The 26,058-nt window shown below is 36.7% G+C and overlaps 1 protein-coding gene across 2 annotated transcripts in view; it reads right to left on the reverse strand.

The window, feature by feature from the left end:
- Positions 1 to 26,058, reverse strand: part of LOC106136683 (tRNA dimethylallyltransferase) — a 209,334-nt gene that overhangs the window by 17,787 nt on the left and 165,489 nt on the right. For both annotated transcript variants that reach the window (XM_060946565.1, XM_060946564.1), the window contains exon 4: positions 25,455 to 25,578. In XM_060946565.1, the coding sequence (XP_060802548.1) occupies positions 25,455 to 25,578 (124 nt within the window). The remainder of the gene's footprint in view (positions 1 to 25,454; positions 25,579 to 26,058) is intronic.

The following is a 26,058-nucleotide window of genomic DNA, read 5'->3' on the forward strand; positions in this document are numbered from 1 at the left end:
ACAAGCTCGATATTTTTGTGCTTCCCATGAAGTCATCGTATCTAAATATGTATTTAGTTGAAGACAGTGCTGTTCTAGTTGATCGTGTTCAGCACTTCCGAAATGCTGCTGGTCTGCGCTGGAACTTGCCTCATTTTCAATATTGTTATTTTCTACTCTCTGTTCATCTCCTTGTACTTTTGGGTTTTCATTTTTTTTTGCGTTTTTTGTAAGTTTTATACGCTTTCGTCTTATCTGTAAACAAACACGATATTTAATAGTCTTAAAGTCAGGTTAATAAACCTAATATTGTATTTAAATCATAATATAAAATTAATTGTTAAAACAATATAATAATTTATATCTAGCTACTTCTTTGTATTCTACTCGTCCAAAACAGTTAACAGGTGAATAATAACATCAATACATGGTTTAAAGTTTTAAGCACTACGGATCCCTAAATTCGTTTGCTCGCCATGTTGAGATAATGAAATATTAGATTATGGTTATAAAAACAAATATTTACAAGGTTTCCATGAAGTATTTTGCTTTAATATGTATTTATATTACTAGTACAGTATTATAAGATCAATAAGGCAATATTTTAGAACTTTTTTACAAGAAAAATGTGTCACTCCATATAAGACAAAACATTTGTTTTCAGTAAATAGACAACATACATCGGGCGCTCGAATTAGTTGCCAATAAATATGTAACATATTCACAGTGTACTTACCTTCGCAGCAAAAATACGCTTCCTTTCGCACCATAAAACAATTTCACTTTTTCTTGTTTAATATAAACATCATTAGGATTATTTTAGCCATTGAAAATAGTATTATATATTATTAGATCGCAGAATTAGAAACAATATTTTCCGCGTATCAAAACCTCGTGCGAGAAAGAACTTTATCCCCTTTGTGGATCTTGAATAGCGTTCAGACCGTTACAAAACACCTATTTACTTCCCTTTTACCGCTTGAAAATATAATTAAAGCCTTTGTATCTCTACTGTACCGCTTAAGGAGTCAGTTGACGCCTACCTGTTGCCCGCTTAGCACCCATAGAGGTAATATAAAAACAATTTTTGCCATTTTACCGCTAACAGAGTTAATTTTCGCTTATTTACCACTCTTGTATCGCTAAGAGATCCTGTTACCGCTATTTTAACTTTCTTATAGCATTGATTGTACCTCTTAGCCAATTACCATAACTCTTGTATACCGTCATTATCCAACCTTAAGTAATATAAAAATTGTGCCTAATTCGGGGGTAAAGTAGGGTTAGAGCGCGCTCTAACACTAATTTGAAACACCCATAAACCACTTCAGAATCTAGTTAGCGCTTTTATAGACTTATTATAAATCTTATTTTAGCGCCTAATTGTTACTTGGGTAAGTATGTAAGCCTAAGTCGCCTTTTACATCCATGGGAAAGAAATGTAGTGGTCCTATTCCTTTTTTGTATTGGTGCCGGGAACCACACGGCACGTTCTCTCTCTACTTGCATTAATTAATAATAAATTATTTTTTTGTCTACATGCGGCGGGAGCGAACTCTCCTGCCCGACTGACATGACATGCTGTGCCTGGTGAAGCAGGACTTCGAAGATGTTGAGTCGGAGGTTATATTTATGCTCCAATTTAATTCGCGATCGCGCTCACCAGATACCGCACCGCAGCGTTGCCTGGTTGATCAGCGGATCAATTGTTTGAGTTATAAAGGCCTGACTAAGTAGCGACTTAGTCAGGCCAGTTCAAGCCATAAAGGCTTGACTAAGTAGCGACTTAGTCAGGCCAGTTTGAGCCATAAAGGCGTGACTAAGTAGCGACTTAGTCAGGCCAGTTTGAGCCATAAAGGCCTGACTAAGTAGCGACTTAGTCACGCCTTTATGAATCAAACAATTGGTTCAAATCTTTTCGGGTGGCGCCAAAGCCGATGCTCATTCCACTTTGGGAACCCTTTGAGCAGCTACTGCGTCGCCTGGAGGCCCTTCGAACTCCACTAAAAAGCGTGGTCGCTCAAACTTTGTTTGCACGATTTGGGTAATATTTTCTCTGGTGTGATGTAGAGATGTCTGCACGCCGACACGTTTATGAATTTGAAACTTTTGCAATATAAAAAAATTAAGTTATTTTCGGGACAAATATCAGGAGAATGACGGCTTTTTTTTCTAGGAATGAAACTAATTCAGGAATAGCCTATACAGAACTGACTAATCTGATTAGAATTAAGCAAGCCTTGAGCTATACCCACGCATAATGGATTCAGTGACTCATGCTTCTAACGCCTCAACTATTACCTTTTTAGGGCGTTAGCTGCGGACCTAAATTCTAATGTCATCTACTTGTCCCTTTATTATAGAATTAATATAAGTACGTGAAATACTATAATGTAATAGCACATTACTCAGTTTTGTGAAAGGTACCTAATATATTTTATGTAGCGAGCGAGTAAATTCATTTTGATATTTCGATTATTTTTATGAAGAGGCCGGCCAATGGGTGAAGGACTTAATATGAGAAGCAAAATATAAATAAATAAAAAATGGGGTAAATTTTTCATCAAATTTTTTGCTATCACCAAGAAAAATACCAACCGTAGATACAGTTATTCAGGATTCATTTTTGTCTACGCCTGTCTGTATTTTTTTTCTACTAAAACAACTTTGAACATAACAGGACAGACGAAGAAAAGCGATGCCCTTGCTTAACATTTGAACACGAAAACTGGGCAAAAATAAAAAAGAAAAAAAAAACCGCGAACACAAAATTTTACTTTTAAATTTATTCATTGCGTGCCGAATGTTGTAGTCTGCATCTTAATTATATAAAATTAGAAAATTCTGTCCTTTTGGTGGCCCTAGTAATTAGAATTTTAATTTTAAACAGTAAAGACGGTATGTGAACGAACTCCTACGTTGAATGTCAAATTTTTATCAGTTGATGTAAAAAACTGGTCACGCAAGTGTCTGCATTGTCACGTAACTAGAATACAGACATTGTATTATGTGATGTCAAAAAAAAAACTTTGATAAAAGGTTTACAAACAGGTTGCTAACCCATAGCCTAAAAGAAAAATCCCATTCTTTTAAGCAAAGGCTATTTTGATCAAATACTCGTATAAGGTAACTAATATATTTTATGTAGGAATGGTATAGTATGGCCGGGGTGTGAAATAACACAATTTCGGAATTCTCCCGGGTTAAATAGACATGCCATGACATGCCAGAGTCCAGCTAATAGGTGAAGGCAATTTAAATCAAATATATTGCCTGTCAATAATACCTGTATTAACTTATATCTGAATCTCAATTCCACTTTAAAACCATTTTACGCCAACCAAACAGCTAGTGACTATAGGCTCTGTCTACCCTAATAGGGATAAAAACAAGATGTACGAGTTTCTATGACGCTGTAGCTATAGCATGCTTTGAGACGATCAGCTAGAACCAAAATGTCATCCATTGTTCTTAAGACAACCTGATGAGATATAATCTCATCTTAAAGTTAAGTATATATATTTTTTTATTGTCTTGGCGAACTTGTCCGAGTGGCAAGAAGTAGTCAAATAACGGCACGCGACAGCCTTATTAGGGATCCCTTGATTTTTTTTTATTTTCAGCGTATTATTGGAGCCTTATTCCAAAGATACGTCGCTAAACATTTGGTACACAAATAAGATAAAACAATCGATTAACGTAGTTAAAAAATACGAGTAGATCCCTGGCGTTATAAATCGAGCGACGGTAGTCGAATCGGTAACGTGCCCGATTAAAATGTGTGTTGCGCAGAAAGGCACAGGTTCGAATTCCACCTCGGCCATCTACCAATGATTGATTTCGAAGTTATGTACATTAGTTTGAATACTAACCGTTGCTCTAACGGTCGAGAGGAAACGTAAGTACGGGTAAGGTTTACCTGCCAAGGTTGCGGGGGGCAGATGGGAGTTATATGACGGCCTCTGTGGCTCAGCGGTAGTACGCTAGTCTGTGACACCGGAGGTCCCGGGTTCGAATCCCGGCCAGGGCATGATGAGAAACGAACTTTCTCTGATTGGCCTGGGTCTTGGATGTTTATCTATATAAGTATTTATTATAAAAATATAGTATCGTTGAGTGAGTATCTCGTAACACAAGTTTCGAACTTACTTCGAGGCTAACTCAATCAGTGTAATTTGTCCCGTATATATGTATATAGTTACTTCGGGTAAAAACACCCAATCCAGGATCCATGGTCAAGACCTTACCCCGGGCTCTTCCTAGAGTGATGATGCTGCAACCGGGACTAAAGCGATAAGAAATAGATTTTCGGCGTCTCTCTAAAGAGGTGGGCATGCAATGCAAACGATACTAAATACTGGCAATAGCCAGGAGAATATAATGATATTATGATATTTTTTTGATTATTTGACGGCCTCTGTGGCGCAGCGGTAGTACGCTTGTCTGTGACATCGGAGGTCCCGTGTTCGAATCCCGGCAAGGGCATGATGAGAAAAGAACTTTTTCTGATTGGCCTGGGTCTTGGATGTTTATCTATATAATTATTTATTATAAAATAAAATATAGTATCGTTGGGTAAGTATCTCATAACACAAGTCTCGAACTTACTTCGAGGCTAACTCAATCAGTGTAATTTGTCCCGTATATATTTATTATATTTATTTATTTGTACGGAACACTTATTTTTTAATTGTTTTTAATCTTAGTTCTCAATTTGTGAACGATCAATCGAGTATTGACAGGAGACGCGGCCTGATCCATTTTTTTTCTCGTTATGAACGTCGACCATCTGTTACTATGGATGTAGGTACAGTCATCAGTATATAAGTTTATACAAACACGTAATATCACATTTACGAGAAAATAGTAGGCACATTCGAAGACTCCATCTTTACGAAGGGATTTTTAGAGATATAACAAGTTGATATTAATAGCATATCGCATTAAAAAAAAATCCCAATGTTTATACGATATTGGATACATTCACGCACACTTTTTTTTTGCTACCAGATCACCACAGTAGAAAAATGTAACATGGTGAATTGTAACGTGGTGACGTTTACCGAAATCATTTTTTATTGAGGTTATTTATACATATATTATATATCATCATGTTCGGGACCGTCCGATGAAAGGTCAGTTCTAGAGTGTCCCAAACGGATGGGCTTGTATAAAAATATTGATGAATATGATTGAAGAAATCACGGAGATCATAGGCAGACAGCTTTTTCAATCAGATTCACACCAGATTGCAAAGATCAGTTGATTCAAATAATGTTTTTATCTATCTATCTAAGACAAGCGGAAAGAGTAACCTGTACGAAGTAAGTACGAGCCATGACTGTATATATCTATGTATATACGAAGTACATATGTATATGAGCTATTTTCTTGTTAACTGTACATACTTACGTCTACGACCCGTCCAGTTTGATTTTGTATCGTGCCATTTTATTTTCAACTGCCCAAACAAATATTATACGGTGAATGTACTTTGTTTTTTTTTTTTATTATTAATCACCTATGAGACTCGCATAGTAACATGGATGAGAGGCAATATTAATAAAAACACGTCTTTCTAACCTTACTTTATACAAACATATATTTTTGTATATATATTATTTATACAAAAATATATGTTTGTACTAATATCATAAAGCTGAAGAGTTTGTTTCTTTGTTTGAATAATGGAAAATGTGAAAAAAACGGGGGAAATTATTCATCCTTGAGTGCTTCAATGATGAATTTTGAAGCTAGTATTATTATATTAATTTTATATTACATTATTGTTTTTCATATAAGTATATTCAATTTTGCATTCATACATAGGTACATACATCAGGTCTTTATTCCTTGCGGGGTAGACATAGCCAACAGTCTCGAAAAGAGGGCCACGTTCAACTTGATGTAAAGTTTATTAACCTATCCGTTAGTCGTCTTTTACGACATCTTTGCCATTCGTGGTTGTATTCTAAACTGCCGGGAACCACACGACAGGATAATAATGCCTAGTTTTTCTATGTCATTGTGTAAGTACGTAGTATTCACAGCGTTTTTGTGTCCTAATATGCTTAAGTACATAATAGGATTTTCTTCAGGCGGTAAGCAGATTAGCCTAAAACTAACGGTCTGGGTCGACCGCGTATGTGGACTGTAAATATAAGATTGTGAAGCCAAAGTATGAGAGGTTTGTGTGTCGGTTTGTTTGTGAACTCTTTATCACTACATAGTATAAAACATAGTCGCTATTTTAGTCTGTTTGTCTGTATGCTTAAATCTTTAAAATTACGCAACGGATTTTGATGCGGTTTTTTGTAACAGGTAGAGTGATTCAAGAAGAAGGTTTTTGTGTATAATTTTTTCCGAATTTTGCACCCGTGCGAAGCCGGGGCGGGTCGCTAGTTGCACATAAGAAGAAATATAACAAACTAGAGGCCGCCCGCGTCTTCGTCCGCGTGGAATCAATCCCGCGGGAACTCCGGGAAAATAAGTAGATTATATGTTATTCTGGGTTTTCAGCTACCTACATACCAAATTTCATCGCAATCGGTTCAGAAGTTTCTGCGTGAAAGAGTAACAAACATCCATACTGACATCCTGACATACTCACAAACTTTCGCATTTATAATATTAGTAGGATTACAAAACAATTATTGGATTTAGAAGAATATGTACATTGGGGAACTTATCCGAACTGGGATATCTTTTAGTCAACCAAAATATAAAGAAAAATCCATAATCAAGAATGCAGCGTACATAAAAAGCACTGTATACATAAAATCACGCCGTTTTCCCGGAGGGCTCGTCAGAGACTACATCTTTCCACTTGCTACGATCTCTGCATACTTCTTTCGCTTCATCCACAATCATAACACTCTTCATGCAAGCTCTGCGGTTTCGGGTACTCTTGACCTGCTGAGTTTTTGTTAGGACGAAATTAGGAAAATCATGCATACATATGGTCACGTCTATATCCCTTGTGGGCTAGACAGAGCCAACAGTCTTGAAAAGACTGAATGGCCACGTTCAGCTATTTGGCTTAATGATAGAATTGAGATTTAAATAGTGAGGTTGCTAGCCCATCGCCTAAAAAAGAATCCCAAGTTTGTAAGCCTATCCCTTAGCCTTTTACGACATCCATGGCAAAGAGATGGTGTGGTCCTATTTTTTTTTGTATTGGTGCCGGGAACCACACGGCACAGGAAAATCAATTATTTATTATTCTAATTCTTCTATCAAAATCATGAGTACTTCAAACCATGATACGCATAAGTAAAGAGGTCGTTGTTTCAAGTACAAATCCAACTAACCTTGGACTGTGGCAGAAGTTTCGCCATTTGAATAAACCGAGCTCATTCATTATAATTATAATGGCGTCTGGTTACTCTAATTAGGTAATTCATGTTAAATATTCGTCGGGCCGCTTAATGCGATGAATGAAGAACATCGGCGAGTTTTTAATTTAATTCAGTGTAGGTAGTAACAGGGGCCTAATTCAGGTTAACATTTGGATTCAGGTGACGTTTACATATTGAAAGAATTATGAATTATCTTCAAATTTTTTTCTTTTTTTATTCGACAAAGATGCTCTCTTTTTAGGTCATCAATGAAAACGGTGTATATTTTATTGGGAACAGATATAGTTATTATGAGAATTTAGACTAAATTTTTATTTTCAGTGCCTAAGAATTTTATTTTTAAAATAGAAATTTCTAAAACATTTAGCGTGTCCCTCTCCATTAACCAGACAAGTAGATACTGGCCATAAATAAAGTAAGAATATAAATGAACAATTCAAATAAAAACAAACAAACTTTCTCTTGTCTTTGAAAATAGAAGACGATACGACGACAGCTGACAGGACAGTGCTTAACGACTCGATGTTCTATTTTCGAAATCCTGTCAAAATACTGTTCGAGTGATACACGTAACTTCCGTCTTTTTTTAATATTCGGCACTGGCGTAGTTACCGCTCGGCCTCGAGCACGGTCGTAAAACTAGTATAAAGTCGTAGTTACACGATTGGCGAAGTATTAAAATTCAGTAGGAGGCCAGCTGCTTCGCGACCGCCCTTGACTCTTTATTCCGTACGCGACTAATAGTCGGCGAGACTAGACGAGCCTCCTAAGCCGGACATTGGCGACCAGTTTTTTTTTCCTGAATCACGATTTGGCGGATTCTGTGAAAAAGTAAAAGCATTTTTCAAACATCAGCTTGTGTGGTCTTTAAACTAATAAACTGATTCGATAATAAAAAGAACCAGTCGAAAAACAAAACATTCGCTTGGCTTTGATAAAATGCTAATTTAAATATGTATGTGCCGTATGGTTCTCGTTAATTTAGAATAGAATCCTCTATCATTTTTAACATACAAGTTTGTCATAAAATGCCATTAAGGGAATAGGCACATTAATCTTTGTGCACTTACCATAAGTTGAAACACGACTTACCCAGGTGATACCAGGCTTCTCTCGAGAGAGGAGAGGACGTAACCGGGATTGACGCCAGGAGAAAGAAAAATATTTTTGTGTTTACTCCTTGCAAGATCAAAAGATTTATATGCATTTATCAAGGACTATTTTGTTTTTAAAATCAATTTAATTTAAAATTGAAATTTAGCGAAATAGTAAGCAGTAACAAAACAAAGTAGACAACAATGAGATTGCGCAAAAAGAGTCCTCACGTATGATCATTTCGGAGTGATCGAATTTTTTTTTTGTATCGATGATGCTGTGGCTTTTTATCTCGTCGTGATGCCATTAAATGGCTATCATTGATGGGAAGAACTGGCTGGTTTTTGTGCGCACTCATTCAAAAAAAGAACGTGGAAAAACATAGACAAACTGACATCACGAGTTCGCGCCAAAACTGAAGAGGCGTTGGCTTCGCGCGCACCAAAAAAAGGCCGGCGCACTTGGAGTTTGGCACAAAAAAGTAAAAAGTTCACCGCCTCCATTAACATTGTAGATGTTTTGGATTTAAATGTACAAATTATGGGAAATAGAATCACTGGAAATATGCCAGCCTAATGTACACTTAAAATATGGTGTTGATAATGTCCCTAGTTGACCTCCTTCTTTTATGTAGAACACGGTTCAAACATGGTCAATCAAGGAGTTAAAAAATTGAGTTTCAACCCCATTATACATTATTCTAAAAATAATACTTTTAATGTACATGACGGACGAAGACATCACATAATTATCTTTCAGCGCATTTAAAAAAAGAATAATCAAAATAATACATTTAAAATTTTAATGTATACACAGTTTGATTATTCCAAGTGCAGTTTTCCTTCAACCCAAGTGATTTCAGTTCTTCATTTTGTCATATTACTGAGTGAAAATTTAGTTCTGCGTTTATTTCGGTTGTTCAAGTGCTTTGTACAACTCCAGTTTTCATTTATTTTTTTATATTAATTTGCAAATATGTGTATTTTAATAATGCTATAACCAATCGTTGTTATCAAGAAATTTAGTTAACAACAAACTTTCTTAAAATCCCTAACCGCCAATTCGCTAACGTACTTAAATTCCAAATTTAAAATAATATACAGCAATATAAAAATTCGTTTTTTAAAAATTCAAAATATAAACGGCCAGTTAGCAACGATAAGTATTCGAATAAAACTGTTACAGCCAATAAAAATAAATAGAAGTGGACGTAATAACTCACACATTACATTTTAATCTCCGTCAGTTGGATAGCCAAGACGTGTTTAAATTTTTTAATCATCGTAGTTTTTGTTGAGGTCTATGAACGAGCCGCCTCGCAGACTCCCACGGCTGGCAGCTATCGACCCACGTTTGGTATCGATATCTGTACACTCACTAGCATGATGGAGCACTTACTAATGTGAAATTTTGGTGGTTTTATTTTGCAACAGGCATACATAGGTAATATAGTACTCAAATATATAGACAGTAATGAGTGTTCATAATCAGACTGCAATTGGAATCATAGTCACTTTGGTGTTTTAACTGAACTCTCTCATTTATCGTGACTAGTTATGGTTCTATCGATATGGGTACGGCGTTAATCAGCCATTGAAACATGACCGCAATGCGCTTTGCTGCACACCAATAAGTTTTTTGCAACCTGTCCCTATCTCCTTAACTTCAATTCTTTCATTAAGGCATCCAGTCCAGCCTTTGAGTCATATTATTATTGGCTTCGTAAGGAATAAAGACGTGGTAAAAATCTTCTGTATGTATTTCTTTCTTATTATTATTATAGATTTCTTATTTCTACAATCGATTGGTAATCTCTCTCATCTCCAGTAAAAGAAGACTTGTTTTATATTCCACTCATGTCATTAAGCGACTCCCATTTGACCTTCACAACCTTTGCAGGGCAACCTGACCCATATTGGATCATTGTAAACGCTGCACTAGACGCATGTGCTTATTTCCTTAGTCGCCTCTTACGACATCCATGTGAAAAGACTTAGTGGTCCTATACCAAAGTGTCGGGAACCACACGGCAGGAATTATAATGAAAAGCAAAGCAATAAAATAAAGTAGTTACAGAGGTTGCCTGCTACGGCGTCGAATGTATCCGGCCGGTAGTGTCGGCCTCAGTGAAATAAGGTGTCAGCGCTTTGATTTGGTGTCGGCGATATTCGATGTGTCGATGATATCATTTATTAAAAAGATTTATAGACATCAATGACACGAAATATAGAGGCTACCGAAGTGTCACCTATGTACAAGGGTGAAATAAAAATAAAAATAGACTTGGCTGGAAATTTTCTCTTCAGGGTAATCCCGGTATGCATGCAATGCAATAACAAACAAAAGAAATAAATGGAGGATCTACTATTCCATCAACAGGACTAGTTTTTCACACATCTAGACAGTTCAGGATTAATCTCATAACTTACATTGAGGAAATTGGAATATATTTTATTGGATAGTGAGTTACACAAGATAGCTTTTGCCTAATAGACCCTTAAAACAAAACAGAGGCCTTCTAGGGTAAAATTGACATAATAATAGACGGCAAATATCTGTAGTTTACATAAGGAAAACGTGACAATGAAACAAATATAGAACCGTGTTAAAGTAAATGTATGTTCCTGCAATCAGATATTTTTATTAATTAGATGGTGCACATGTGCACATAAAACTACACTCGGGAAAACATTCAGAAGTCGCAAGGCCTCTCTTTCTCGATTGAAGTAGTAAAAGAGAGAGAAGATAAGTCATAAAATAAAACTTACAATGTTTGTGAATGCAGCGGGAGCGATGATTATGGCTCGGAAAAGGGAAGATCTTCCGCCGGGCTAGGTGTTATGCCTGGGGAATCGCGGCTCCGACGATGTTGTGTCTGTAGTTGTATATATGCTCAAATCCGTGAAATGTTTGCTTGCGCGATTTACACAATTCGCTTTTTTTGTCTAATAGCGTCACGTGATTGGTTGTTGCGACTTGTGGCGTAGAGATGTCGCCACAGTGAATAAGGAAGCCAATGATTAAGTTTAGCGGTTACCGTTCCGTGATTACATTATTTTGCACCAATGATGTCTTATTTGAATTATGAAAGTTATTTGTTGCACCGGTATTCATCCTAATTAAACATTGATATATGGGACTGTGTTCGTCAATTCATCATCATCACGAAGCACAACAATTAAACTGTTAGGGTTAATATTAATTACGAAAGGAAATTAGTGTTAAAAGATTCGACTGAAAGCAAATAGATGCAATTGCTACTAAAATTAAAACTGATACGTATTCATAACGCATTTGGAAAACATCGTGAGGAAACCGGCACATTCAGGCAACTGGATGTTTTTGCGGAGGTCAAATCGCTTCATGTAAAGATCTCACCCAATACCCAATGCTGGGCTGTGGTCACTGGGCACAGGCCCGAGCTCATCTCCAGAGACTCAACCGGGACTTACACCAGAAGAACGATGAAATACTTTAAGTTTGGGTGGGCCAATGCACATTTAATAAACCTAATATTGATAATTTACTAGTGCACCGCCCATAATATCTCATATGAATCAATAACCACTAAAATTGAGAATCAAATAGTTTTAACATACTTGTTAACTAAACTATACTGGAAGAACAACAGTATAACCCAAAATGTACCCTCATTAACTCATTTTGGACTCGAATTGCGTAACCCAGAAGTACCTACATACATACTACATGTGGAAACATTGTGACGATTGATGAGCGGCGTCTGAAGAGAAGTGGCGTAAGTCAAATATGCGATGTTTCAGTTTTGTATAAGTATTATCTATTCTCCTATAATAATAGTTAAAAGATTTTGATAATAAAGTGACACTAAATTTAGCATAGCAAGTAATTTATTCGCCATTAACAAAACATGTGAAACTAAAAGACCTGACAGTTATTAAGTGAGATTTTGATCTGGACATTCTGACTGGAGCGAATTACTGAAAAATACATAGACAGAGCCTACAGTTTTCACACATACATTTACTGAAAAAATTACGGGCTCTTTTATTTGCAAAGGCTCTAAAGCTATAACGTAACTAAAAAAACAGCAGATTTTATAATTACATACATACATACATAAAATCACGCCTCTTTCCCGGAGGGGTAGGCAGAGACTGCCTCTTTCCACTTGCCACGCTTCGCTTCATCCACATTCATAACTCTCTTCATACAAGCTCGGCGGTGGTAAATTATAACAACTGCTGTATTTTAGATACGCAACCATGTAAGTTTGAACAAGTTTTTAAACCTGGAGTTACTCCACTTCGTGCCCTTCTAAGTAAATTCGTCACAGCGCGTTTCCCACTAGTTATATCGGACACGCATTTACAACATTTGATTTGGGACTACAACTGCGTCCACAGATTATATAATAGTTGTTACCGCGCTGATTGTAACGAGATTGAGTCATTGTAAGCTCATCACAATTACAAGACGTCATATTATTATTTTTTTTACTTAGAGTACTTTGGATTTCGGGTTGTGATTTTTTTTAATGGATTTATTATTTTAATATTATGTTTCGTATATTTTTCTGTGTAATAGGAGTTTCATTTGTTTAAAAAACAATTGAAACAAATTTGAATTTTATCGTTTTCTCATAGATTTTATAACTTTTCGCTCACGTTCGCTCTAATTTCTTAATAGACAATCCACAGACGGGCGAACAAGTTATTGAACAATACCTACTCATGTAGATAAAAACATTCACCCGGGCCAAACAGAAAAAGTAAGATTTTCATCCTGATTTGACTGGGAACTCTTGACGCAAAGGAAAGGACACCACTGCGCCACAATATGCTAAGAATTTGACCAAAGAAAAAAATAATCGAATTATTTTTCTGGTTTTAAACATTAATCCCAACTTCATCCCAACCTAAAAAAAAACTTTTGTCTTCATACATACATACATAAAATCACGCCTCTTTCCCGGAGAAGTAGGCAGAGACATCTTTCCACTTGCCACAATATCTGCATACTTCCTTTTCTACTTTTTGTCTTCATTAAGATAATTATTAAGATGTTTGCGATTTAAATTAACGGAACCCTTTACCAATTAAGAATACGGCTTACCACCACCACTTTGAATAGATTAAGCCGGTCAATTAAATATAGGCGGTGTTAATTTATGTATCTGTCGAAAAGCAGCAGCGCGATGAAATAGTATGTACTTACAGGTAACAATACTTCCTTTTTATCAATAAATTGCATGCAATTTTTTCTCTCAAGCCAGCTGGCGTGCGTTTTGTGTTATAAAGTTGATGTTACAGTGAAAGCGATTGGAAAAGCGAAGCGATAGTAACTTGATACTTTACAAAGAATAAATAAATAGTTAACGGACGAGTATTTTTACAATAGCGTTTCAACCGAAATAAATCTGGAAATCATGTGAAATTAAAATGCTTTATTAATAAATGAATTAAAATATTCCACTGTCTGTTCATTTGAAACAATTTTTAGCACATATTTAGGTTGTACAATTGAAAAACTGATACGAAATTAAATTTAATTTAATTTAAAAATTAAATATCAAAAAAGGGTCAGGTGGTGGCCGCGGTCAGACGGAATAAGCTTCATTTAAAAACCTAGCTTATCCAATCCTGTATCAGTAACTAACGGCAGGTCCCAGAGAATCCTCACTTGTGAGGATGTAACTAGGGACTAACGCCAGGACACGGAGAAGAGGAGAACAATATTTACATACATACATATACATATGGTCACGTCTATATCCCTTGCGGGGTAGACAGAGCCAACAGCCTTGAAAAGACTGAATGGCCACGTTCAGCTATTTGGTTTAATGATATAATTGAGATCCAAATAGTGACCGGTTGCTAACGTATCGCCTAAAAAAAATCCTAAGTCTGTGAGCCTATCCCGTAGTCGCCTTTTACGACATCAATGGGAAAGAGATGGAGCGGTCCTATTCTTTTTTTTGTATTGGTGCCGGGAACCACACGGCACAACAATAACAATATTAAAAAAAAAATATAGCTTTCTATATCCCGGCCCACTGTAGCTTCAGCATGTCCGAGATAAAGATAAGACAACATTGTTGTTACAGGTTGGGGAACCTTGGTTACCCGGAATGATACGGCCGGGGTTACACTGAGATTTTTTTTCAGTGACTAATTGATGTGGAAAATACAGTTAATAGATTTAACATGACTAGGAAATTTTAGTTTTTGTGTAAATGTGAAACAAACACACAACATACACATGCTCACAAACTTTCACATTTACAATTTAGTAGGATTATAATACAGCTTACTTGGTCGGGAGGTTGCTTTTTTCTAGAAATTCTCACGGGAATGGTTAATACAGGAATGCCAATTTAACGTGGGCTAAGTTTTGAAATATTTTGATATATATGAAGTAACATATAAGAAATTCAAGATTAAAATAAATTTAGTTCACAGTTGTTTTATAACTGCTCTCAGTGTAGACACACCCTAATAACATTTGCACATTTTCATACGTATATGGTGCTACAACTATAAAAGTTCACTCGACGTATTTTTGTAAATACAAATATAAATTTCAATACTACCTAGTATTGAAATTTATACTATAAATACAAATATAAATTTCAATACTACCTAGTATTGAAATTTATACTTGTATTTACAAATTTACTTATTTATTACTTCCTCTGGCATGACATCTTAATTCTTAATAATTCTCATTTAAGGGGGATTAAATTCGTAGGGCGTTTCCCCTGCGGTGTAAACAGAGCCAACAGTTCACGTTCAGCTGTTTGGCTTTATGATAGAACTGAGAATCAAATAGTGACTGACGGGTTGCTAGCCCATCGCCTACAAGAAGAATCCCACTGTATTAGCCTATCCCTAAATCGGCTTTAACGACATCCATGGGAACTGAGATCGCGTGATCCTATTCTTTTCTATATTGGTGCCGGGAACCACGCAGCATACAGTTCAGGTGAAACACACACAAATTTCTAACTTAAAAAAAATTAAAACTTCGACCGAATTAGATTCATGACATAAATAAAGTCATTACAGAATACTTCCGCTGGAATGCGACTAAGTCGCATGCCTAAAAACGCAAAGGTTAGAACATCGCTGTGTCGGGTATAACGACCTAACCTACCTTAATGAATATTGGTAGAAGAAAGGGAACTTGTGGAAAAAATTGAGACAGGTGCAAGTCATGTACAGGATGTTCATTTTTGTTTACTTCTGTATTTAATTACCATACTTATTTTTGTATTTTTGCCGTGTGGTTCTCAGCACCAATAGAATAAAAAAGAACAAGACCACTCCATCTCTTTCCCATGGATGTCGTAAAAGGCGACTAAGGGATATACTTAAAAACTTGGGATTCTTCTTTTAGGCGATGGGCTAGCAACCTGTCACTATTTGAATCTCAATTCTATCATAAAGCCAAACAGATGAACGTGGCCTATCAGTCTTTTCAAGACTGTTGGCTCTGTCTACCCCGCAAGGGATATGGACGTGATTACATGTATGTATGTACATATATCAACGACCAGGCAAAAGAATAGAACAAATTTCAGTCTTGACTTACTCATACCTCTTAGTCACAATTTTGAAGAAGGCGTAAATTTCTCTGATTTCTACGGAAAAGAAAAATAATCTTCATGGACGCCAAACCTGATATTTATCAATTACTAACATCATATTAGGTTATAAAAAGTTTTCAACTTTCACGTTTTAAAAGTAGGAAACTCTCGTTTGGTTATTCCTTACTCCGTATCTCGGAAAATTAAAAACTTCCCCATCTTTTCTGAAGAACTTTTAATATGAGGAACTTTAACTTGGAAGAAATATTTATGTTTACCTTTTGCGCATAGCATGTTCTCAGTTGCATTTTTCTGCACGCTGATCGGAAAAATATCAATTTTATTTTGTATATATTATACATATACTCACGTCTTTATCCCTTGCGGGTTAGACGAAGCCAACAGTCTTGAAAAGACTGAAAGGCCACGTTCAGCTGTATGATTTCATAATCATAAATAAGATACATTTTGGTGAAATACCAGGTCAAAATCAAGAGTATCCTAAACTTGAAAAAAAAATTGTGTAAGTAGCATGCATCCTGAATGGAAGATGTAATCTTTGCCTAATACTGCAACTACGTATGGAAACGCATTTGAAAAAAAAAAAGAATTATCAAATAACATTCCGGACTGATTTCAACTTAATTAATACCAATTTTCAATAATGCTGAATAAAAATAATAATCAAATGCTTTTTCTATCTATTTAGAACTATAAAAACTGAACAGACTGTATATAGTAAGGTGAGGGTGCGTCCACAACAGGTGGTCGACGGACAACCTGCGCACGCGCCTCGACTCCACAGAACATGAGCAGACTAACAAGAAATAAATATAAATAATAATATTTACAAGAATGACGTCATTATTATGCACCGTTCCCGTATATAAACATTTCCATGCTGCTCTGGTAGTGAATAAAAAACAGTTTTTTGGGAATACTAGGTTTGCCTACCCCGTAAGGGATAAATATGAGATACGATCGTATGTTGAATGTTTCTAATTTAATACATATTATATAAAAGTATATTCAAATACACATCCGACGCCATAAATAAGTGGGACTATTTTTTTATTTGCGGTCCGAGTAATTTATAGACACGGCAAAAAAGAAGTAAAATAACAAAGTAATAAAAAAAAATGTCTATGCGCAACCTGGAATGATATACTGTGAGGCACGCGCACCTTTATTCTCCACCTGCCCTGGTGAACGATAAGGTGATTTTTAGGGTTAGTTAGGCGAACTTGGAATGCAAAAACGGATAATTTTATTAGCTTAATATGATAGTTAAACTTGGAATTCTTCTTTAAGGCGATAAACTAACCTGTTACTGTTAGCTGAACGTTTGCTTCGTCGTCCCCGTAAGGAATAAAGACGTGATTATATGCATGTATATGTAAACATAAAAGTAAAGCTTTGTAATATCATCATCATTAGTATTGGTTTATTTGGTGTAGGCCTCCATCACATATTCCATGATATATTTTTTAACAATTTCAATAAGTTTGTACAATACAAAAAATAATAGGACCATTCCATCTCTTTCCCATGGATGTCGTAAAAGCCGACTAAGGGATAGGCTTACAAACTTGGGATTATTTTTTAGGGATGGGTTAGCAACCTGTCACTTTTTGAATCTCAATTCTATCATTAAGCCAAATAGCTGAACATGGCCATTCATTCTTTTCAAGACTGCTGGCTCTGTCTAATCCGCAAGGGATATAGACGTGACCGTATGTATGTATGTATGTAAGTTTGTAAAATATCATAACCATTAACTATGTACAAAATTATCAAATAAAATTAATTAATTAAAATTATGTTATAAATTATAAAGTGCTATTACACATTAATTATATATACGACACGCAATTATTATAGGGCATACGAAGCGATGTGAACATCAACTAAAGTAGTTTGCAAATCAAGTGTATTTAGTTAGACGATATTACGAATTATTTTTTGAAAATTAAAAATGTCAAATATCTAAATTGGCTGTATTACGTGTGTTACGCGTCATTGAATAATTCCCGCCACGGAACCCTCAGATATAAAAGACTAATCGCACCTCTCCAGTTTTTTGGCATTGACGCCTTTTAATTATATAGCTCTATGGACCAGTTGCTTGATGAGTGACATCTTTTGAAATAAGGTATGATTGTCGACTGTTATAATGCAATGGATGGTTTTGTATCAACCCTGTGTCAGGTGGACTTATTTGGAGGTAAACTGACACGGAAACAATTTTTCTCCGCTAAGATAAAACATGTTAATTTTAACATTATATTATTTATTTTTTTCTTTGACAAATTACACAGATTGCGTTAGCCTCGAAGTAAGTTCGAGACTTGTGTTACGAGGTACTAACTCAACGATACTATATTTTATAATAAATACTTAAATAGATTAATGTCCAAGATCCGGGCCAATTTGAAAAAGTTCTTCTCTCATCATGCCCTGGCCGGGATTCGAACCCGGGACTTCCGGTGTCACAGACAAGCGTACTACCGCTGCGCCACAGAGGCCGTCATATGTATATATTATATAATCACTTCTATCTAGGGCTAGACTGAGTCTTGAAAAGACTAAAAGTTGAAGTACAGGCATGTTTTCATTCTATCGCCATGTGAGCGCCAATTATAGATAAATAAAATGACTTGATTAAAAAACTAGCCTCAAGGTGTTTAGAACTAGAACTAATTGTTCAATTACATTTTAATCTAAAATTGCATGTAAGTAGAATATAAAATTTATGATGGTCGCTTGTAATGAAAATGTGGTTGAAAAATTTTATAAACTAAGTTTAATAAAGCTCTCGGTTTATTTTTAAAAACTTATAATTTAGTTTTTTTTTCAAAAACTCCGTAAGAATTGGAAGAGAGCGTTGGTGATCGAATAAGTAAGGTGCCAGGTTAAACGCATTTTAACATTTAGGTACATTAGTTTGAAAACGAACCGATGTTCTTACGGTGAGGGAAAACATCGTGAGGAAACCTGCACATTTAGGCAACTGGATGTGTAACCATCATCGATCCAAAAGGGGTTAGGGTTAAAAGGTTGCGGAGGTCAGATGGGAGTCGCTTCCTGTAAAAATCAGACTCACTCAATCTAGTATCCATTGTCAAAGGCATAATCCGGAGTCCTCTCCAGAGTGGTGAGGATGCAATCGGGACTAAAGCCAGGAGGAAGAATTGGGTAAAAACTAATCAGTCAGTCATTTGTCTAGTGATGATTATGATTATTGTGTCACTCTAGTATTTGGTTCATTCAAATCAATGCGAAGTATACACAGTACGCAACCATAATGGGTTAACAATTTCCGATTATCCAAAACAAGAACACATTTAAACCCTCGCTATAATCCGTAGTAGCTTCAAAATAACACCGTTTATTAATAGCAACAGAAAATAAAATCTATACGAAAGGAAAAACGAAGGGCTGCCTCCGAAACACCTGTACGATAACTAAATGCATTTGTAAACATCTGCTTAGAAAAGGAAAAAGGCATAATGGTTCCATATCGGGCACTCGCATGTGGCCAGGCATGCGATGGGTTAAACCACAGAGATAAGTGTAGCTAGATACCGCGAGGTTAGACAATAATTACCTGACCTGACATACAATTTTTATTGTTCATTAATAAGTGCTTCTCTTTCCGGTCATATTATAAAAGCGCATATAAACTTTGTATCAATAATTGACATCATGTACACAAATATATGGAATAGAAAATTGAAAAAAACAGATTCAGACAACAAAGATAAAAAAAGAGTGTAAAAGCTACCACCATTTTCAAAGCGCAAGGGTTGAAGATATAATTTAGTGTAACTCTTAGTTATAAGTCTTAGTTTTATTTAGTATGGTACTCGCAGAAAACCATCGTCATGGCTCTGCCATGACACATGCTGAGCGAGGGCCATTTTGGTGCATGCATGTAATTTAAAATTCACTGATTCCAATTTATATTTTGTTAATGTACCAAATAAACGATTTTTCTTTCTTCTTTCTTTCAAGATGCGGCGGAATAAAATACATTGCTGAATTTTCCTCAATGCTGTCAATTCGGCTTTCATACAGATTAGTGAGCTTGGGGTATCTAGCTGTAACTATGTCTGTGGTCGGGCCCATCTGCGAAGTCAACAGCCTTAGGCCAAGTGGACAGTGTGATATGTTAATCGCAACTATTTATGTTACAGTGCCGTTTCATTTCCTAAGAATACGATAATTCAGGGAAGTTCAGAGCGTCGGTGGTCGAAGCGGTAAGTTGCCCGGTTAAAATGCGTGGATGCGCAGAAGGGCACTGGTTCAAATCCCACCTCGGCCATGTACCAATGACTATTTTCTGAAGTTATGTACATTAGTTTGGATACTAAATGATGCTCTTACGGTGAGGTAAAACATCGCGAGGAAAATTGTACATTCAGGCATTTGAATATGTAACCATGATCGATCCAATACGGGTTAGGTTTACCTGCAAAGGTTGTGGCGGTTTGATGAGAGTCGCTTCGTGTAAAAACCTGATTCACCCAATCCAGGATCTATGATCAAAGGCACACCCCGGGCTCGTCTCCACAGTGATGAGGATGCAACCGGGACAAAAGCCAGGGAAAGAAGACGATTAAGTATTCAGGGAAGTAGTACAGAATGAATAATAGTACCAACGACATACTGATACCTTATTGCCATCAACTTCCTCTTGACTATACGTTACGTTTACATCCTTACCACTCTTAACAAGAGCCCTTGATCATGAATCCTGGATTGAGTTAGTCAGGTTTATTTTCACGAAGCGAGTACCACCTGACAGGCTTTGCAGGAGAACCTAACCAGTATTGGATCACGGCTACACATTAAGTTACCTTTTTTTGTTATCGAAGGGGAAATTCTTTTGACGAACGATCTCCCGGGTCTTCACCCGGGTGAGTGTGGGACTCCTGGCACTTAATGTGCCAGCCTACCCACTAAAACCCCTCCGTGCGCCATTCTTGCAATACACACCCAGAAGCCTGAATGTGCAGGTTTATCCAAAAGAAGAATCTCAAGTTTATTAACCGGTCCTTTGTTTGTATTTTACAATTTGCACGAAAGTTATACATATTTAAATTCACGCGTCTTTCCCGGAGGGTTAGGCAGAGGCTAAGTCTTTTCACTTGATTTTTTGGACTTGATCCCTGCATACTTCTGCACCTGTTCTATATTCAACATTCTCTTACGTAAATTCTTCAGTGTAGACTACTCTTAATCTGACTATTTGCACAGGGCGTCTCTGATTTTATCAATCATACGTTCGCCTTTTAAATTTTGTGCCCAAAAAATTTTTTTCTATTCAGCACAAAATTGTAAATAATTCCGGATAAAAAATAGAATAGGTAAAGGTTGTTTCAATAAAAAAAAAAAACATAATTAAGAACGGACTGTTAGTTTAGATATTTATCAGGTGGCGTCTCATAATTGCGTGATAGGCTATGCATTTAATTAAAAATAAATGTGTTGGCGGCATGACTAGCCGTACTGGGCTAAGACGGTTTATGGTAATGCATGCACAATATGCACATACATCGGGGAACGGGGATTACTTTTTTGAGCTCTTATCGCATCATATCCGCTTAAGAAGTGTTGTTTTAATTAAATGTTTTGTGTAAACGGCGCCCGAATAAAAAATGCATAGCGTCTTTCGTTGATTGAAGGCGGTCATCACCAGAAACCTGCTAGTTACGAAAAAAAATCGTAACCGGCACAGTAACATAATGCGCCGTGTGGTTACCGGCATCAATAGAAAAAAAATAAGACCTCTCCATCTCTTTAAAGGATAGGTTTGTAAACTTGGGATCTTTTTTAAGGCGATGGGCTAACAACCTTTCACTATTTGAATCCCAAATCTATTATATACATATTAAGCCAAACCGTCCTATTGGTCTTTACGAGACTGTTAACTCAGTATACCCCGCAAGGGATATAGACGTGATTATAGGTATGTATGTATGAGAAAAAATTAAGCTCAAAATTAATAAGATGCATTAGGACTTAAAAACAAATGATATATAGAGAAAGAAGTAGAGTCTAGTATGATGGGCGGAAGGACAAATTGAAAGAAACAAGAACATATGTATTGTGGTCGACCACACGTGGAGAGTGGCATAAAGTAACGAAGAAGATTGAACCTTGTTTATGACTGACTAGAAAATGACCATAGTAAAAAAGTAAAAAAAAATACAAGAAACGCGCAATGCAATAACAGACGTCATTAAAATACCTATTCCATAAATAGAACAGTAAATAAAAATGAATAAATTAAAAGGCCCGATGTGTCAGGCACAAATCGGTCATTGCAGGTCTATGCAAAAAAAAAAAAACTAATTAAGCGGGTTAAAACACCGTAATGTTTCCTTGGCGGGCTGGTCGCGGCGGCCATATTGGATGCTAGTGTTGTAAAAAACGTAAACAACGCACGTTCACCTGCGCGCCGAGATTGGCAGGTGGCGTGCGCGGACATCTGCGTTTTGGGCTCTAGGGTTGTCACTTTATATGTCATGTTTATACTTTTTTTTAAAAATAAATATACATACATACATAAAATCACGCCTCTTTCCCGGAAGGGTAGGCAGAGACTACCTCTTTCCACTTGCCACGATCTCTGCATACTTCCTAAATAAATATATACGGAACAAATTAAACTTTTATGTTTTATTTCGAGATGAGTTACACATTTTCGAGAAATATTTTTACTTCATCTTCGTTCTTGTTAACTTTACTGCATCTGGACTAGTTTTTAAGGGTGAAACAGAGGATAACTTGAAAAATATTGCTAAAAATATTACCTATTGCTAATTTAATGTTTTTTTTACTCTGCCTACAAACTGATAGATGATATGAGAGAAAGATATCTTGTATGGCCGCCTCTTCGCAGAGATGCAGAGTTTGATCTAGTCCGCCTTATTAGCCTGTATTTTGAATCAATACCTACATATATACATATAATCACGTCTATATCCCTTGCGAGGTTGACAGAGCCAACAGTTTTAAAGGGCACGTTCAGCTGTTAGGCTTAATAATAAAACTGAGATTCAAATAGTGACAGGTTGCTAGCCCATCACCTAAAAGAAGAATCCCAAGTAAATAAGCCTATCTTATTCTCACCTTTAACGACATGCATGGGAAAGAGATGGAGTAAGTAGTCTTATTCGTTTTTCTATTGGTGCCGGGAACCATACGGCACCTAACTTTTGAATCGAAACATATTGTAAAATATTGGAACGTTATGTCAGGCAATGTTACTTTGAGGCTGTCAATTCATTTCATTAAATCCGTACTAATTAAGATAGATCGATAGAGATATATTATATCTTATGATTTGAATCAATAGCTTATTTAAATCCATCACACTTCCCCTGGCAAGGGGTTTAATTTATCACACGAGTTACAACCCTAGGTCAATAGGCGCTTTTTACTACCCGTAACCCTTGCAGATGCTGTTGGAAGCACTCGAGTGGATGTTACTCCGATGGCATTCTCATACGTTCGTTTGTATTTAAGGTTCCGTACACAATATGTAAAAACCCCGTCATTCACAGTTTTAGATCAGGATAAATAGATATTTTAATCATTGCCGTGTGGTTCCCGGCACCAATGAAAAAAGGACCACTCCATCTCGTTCCCATAGATGTCGTCAAAGGCGACTAAGAGTTAGGCTATAAACTTGGTATTTATCTTTTAGGCGATGGGCTAGCATCCTGTCACTATATTTGAATCTCAATTCTATCATCAAGGCAAAAAGCTGAACGTGGTCTATCAGTCTTTTCCAGACTGCTGGCTCTGTCTTCCCCGTAAGGGATACAGACGTGACTATATTTGTGTATGTTTAATCATTACAAAGAGTGCACAATTTCTTCATAGCGTATACTCATATTTTGTTGTTTGACATTTTTGATATTTCACATATGTACTTTGTACAGGTAAATGTATATTTAAACTACATACACATTTTTGTAATTTTTCACTGGTATCTAATGACTTTCAAAAAGGATGGAATCATTCTTTTTCCTTTTTATTTTAGATGAAAAAATTTTTAAGCGTTAGTTTTTTAAATTCGGTACAGGACCTTCAACAAAAGATCAATTGCACTTAATTATTTTTACTTTAAAAACATTCAGCAGCGGGAAATAGTATTTCAATAAAAGTCACTTGTGTGGAATTTTTCTTTGTGCATCGGGGGGGTTAAGTTTTAAACATTTTTTTTTACACATGGGCCGTTCAGACCACCTGTACAGATCGTGAATATCTTAAGGGGTCATGTAAATATGGTATTTACCTGCTTGGCATGCAGTACGTATTAGTTTCACATCTTTGTGAATTCTTAACTCTGAAACGTAAGTTAGACAAAGTGGCGGTGTTAAGACTGTAGGGCCTCATTCCTTACCACGACGGTGTTCTGCGCAGGTGTTAAGACTGTAGGCCCTTATTCCTTACCACGATTTGCGCCTATAATTATGCACAGCGTACAGTAAGCGGAATTATTAAAAGAACCCGTTATCTTTCTGACGATAGTTCGATTGTGTCCACACCTCTCAGGGTCTGATTATAATCACGATCATGGATTGGGTATAGAAAAGGGTATGTTAAGATGGTTTGGTCATGTGGAGAGGATGAATGAAAGCAGGTTGACTAAGCAGATATACAAGGAGAGTGTGGAGGGAAAGGTCGGAGTGGGAAGACCTAGACGAACGTATCTTGATCAAATTAAGGACGTCCTGGTAAAGGGTCAGGTCAAAAGTTCTCGAAACCGCCGAGCTTGAAGCGAAGGAAGTATGCACAGATCGTGGCAAGTGGAAAGAGGTAGTCTCTGCCTACCTCTCCGGGAAAGAGGCGTGATTTTATGTATACATACATACATACATATGGTCACGTCTATATCCCTTGCGGGGTAGACAGAGCCAACAGTCTTGAAAAGACTGAATGGCCACGTTCAGCTATTTGGCTTAACGATAGAATTGAGATTCAACTAGTGACAGGTTGCTAGCCCATCGCCTAAAAAGAATCCCAAGTTTGTAAGCCTATCCCTTAGTCGCCTTTTACGACATCCATGGGAAAGAGATGGAGTGGTCCTATTCTTTTTTATATTGGTGCCGGGAGCCACACGGATTTTATGTATGTATGTATGGATTGGGTAAGTAAGGATTGTACACAAATCGACTCTCGTCTGACCACTGCAAATTTAAGAGGGGAACTCAATTCATATCGGATCACGGTTTCACATCCAGTTGCCTGAATGTTCAAGTTTCCTCACGATATGATTTCGTACCGTATGCGCATCATTTAGCAATCACACTAATGTAAATATCTCAGAACAGAGTCATAGCCGCACTGGGATTTGAACCTGTGCCACTCATGCTTTACGTTTTCCATTTTGGCACCTAAACCGTTTGACGAACGACGATCTTAAACAAACGCAATGTTACCTGTTCACATTTCAGCCAGAATATGATGGTGGACCCTGGCCTCCTGAGTTCACCTTCGCTGAGCTTCTGCTCCGCCAGGATCTCGCTGTGCAGACGACCCGTCTTCAGGTAAACCTCTATCGATCTGTAAGTGAAAGGCATTATTAATCTACATACATACAATCAATCACGTATATAACCCTCACGGAGCAGAAATAGCGAACTGTCTTGAAAAGACTGAAAGACCACGTTCAGCTGAATAACTCAAGTATCTGCATACCATTAACCTCTTTATTTCCTTTTTGGGGTAGACAGACCCAGAAAGACGGGAAAGTCCCGTTCAGGTAGACTAAGGAATTGAGATTCAAATCATGACAGGTTACGATCGCGTTGCAATCAAATAACGCTAACAACCTCTTAATTACAAACAAACATGTTTTGACAAATCACTCGTGTACAGAAGCGGCGTGTTCTCACGCTGGATACCAATCTCATGACAACAATATCGTGTTAGAGCTCGTTCCCACCTGTCGGGTGTCGGATCCGTATATTAAACGGAAGTTCTAGTGGCAGAGCATTATATATGACGCTATTCACACTTATCGGAAACCGATTTTGTGTCGGC

The sequence above is a fragment of the Amyelois transitella genome, chromosome 11 (assembly GCF_032362555.1).
Source record: "Amyelois transitella isolate CPQ chromosome 11, ilAmyTran1.1, whole genome shotgun sequence".
Taxonomy (NCBI): Eukaryota; Metazoa; Arthropoda; class Insecta; order Lepidoptera; family Pyralidae; genus Amyelois; species Amyelois transitella.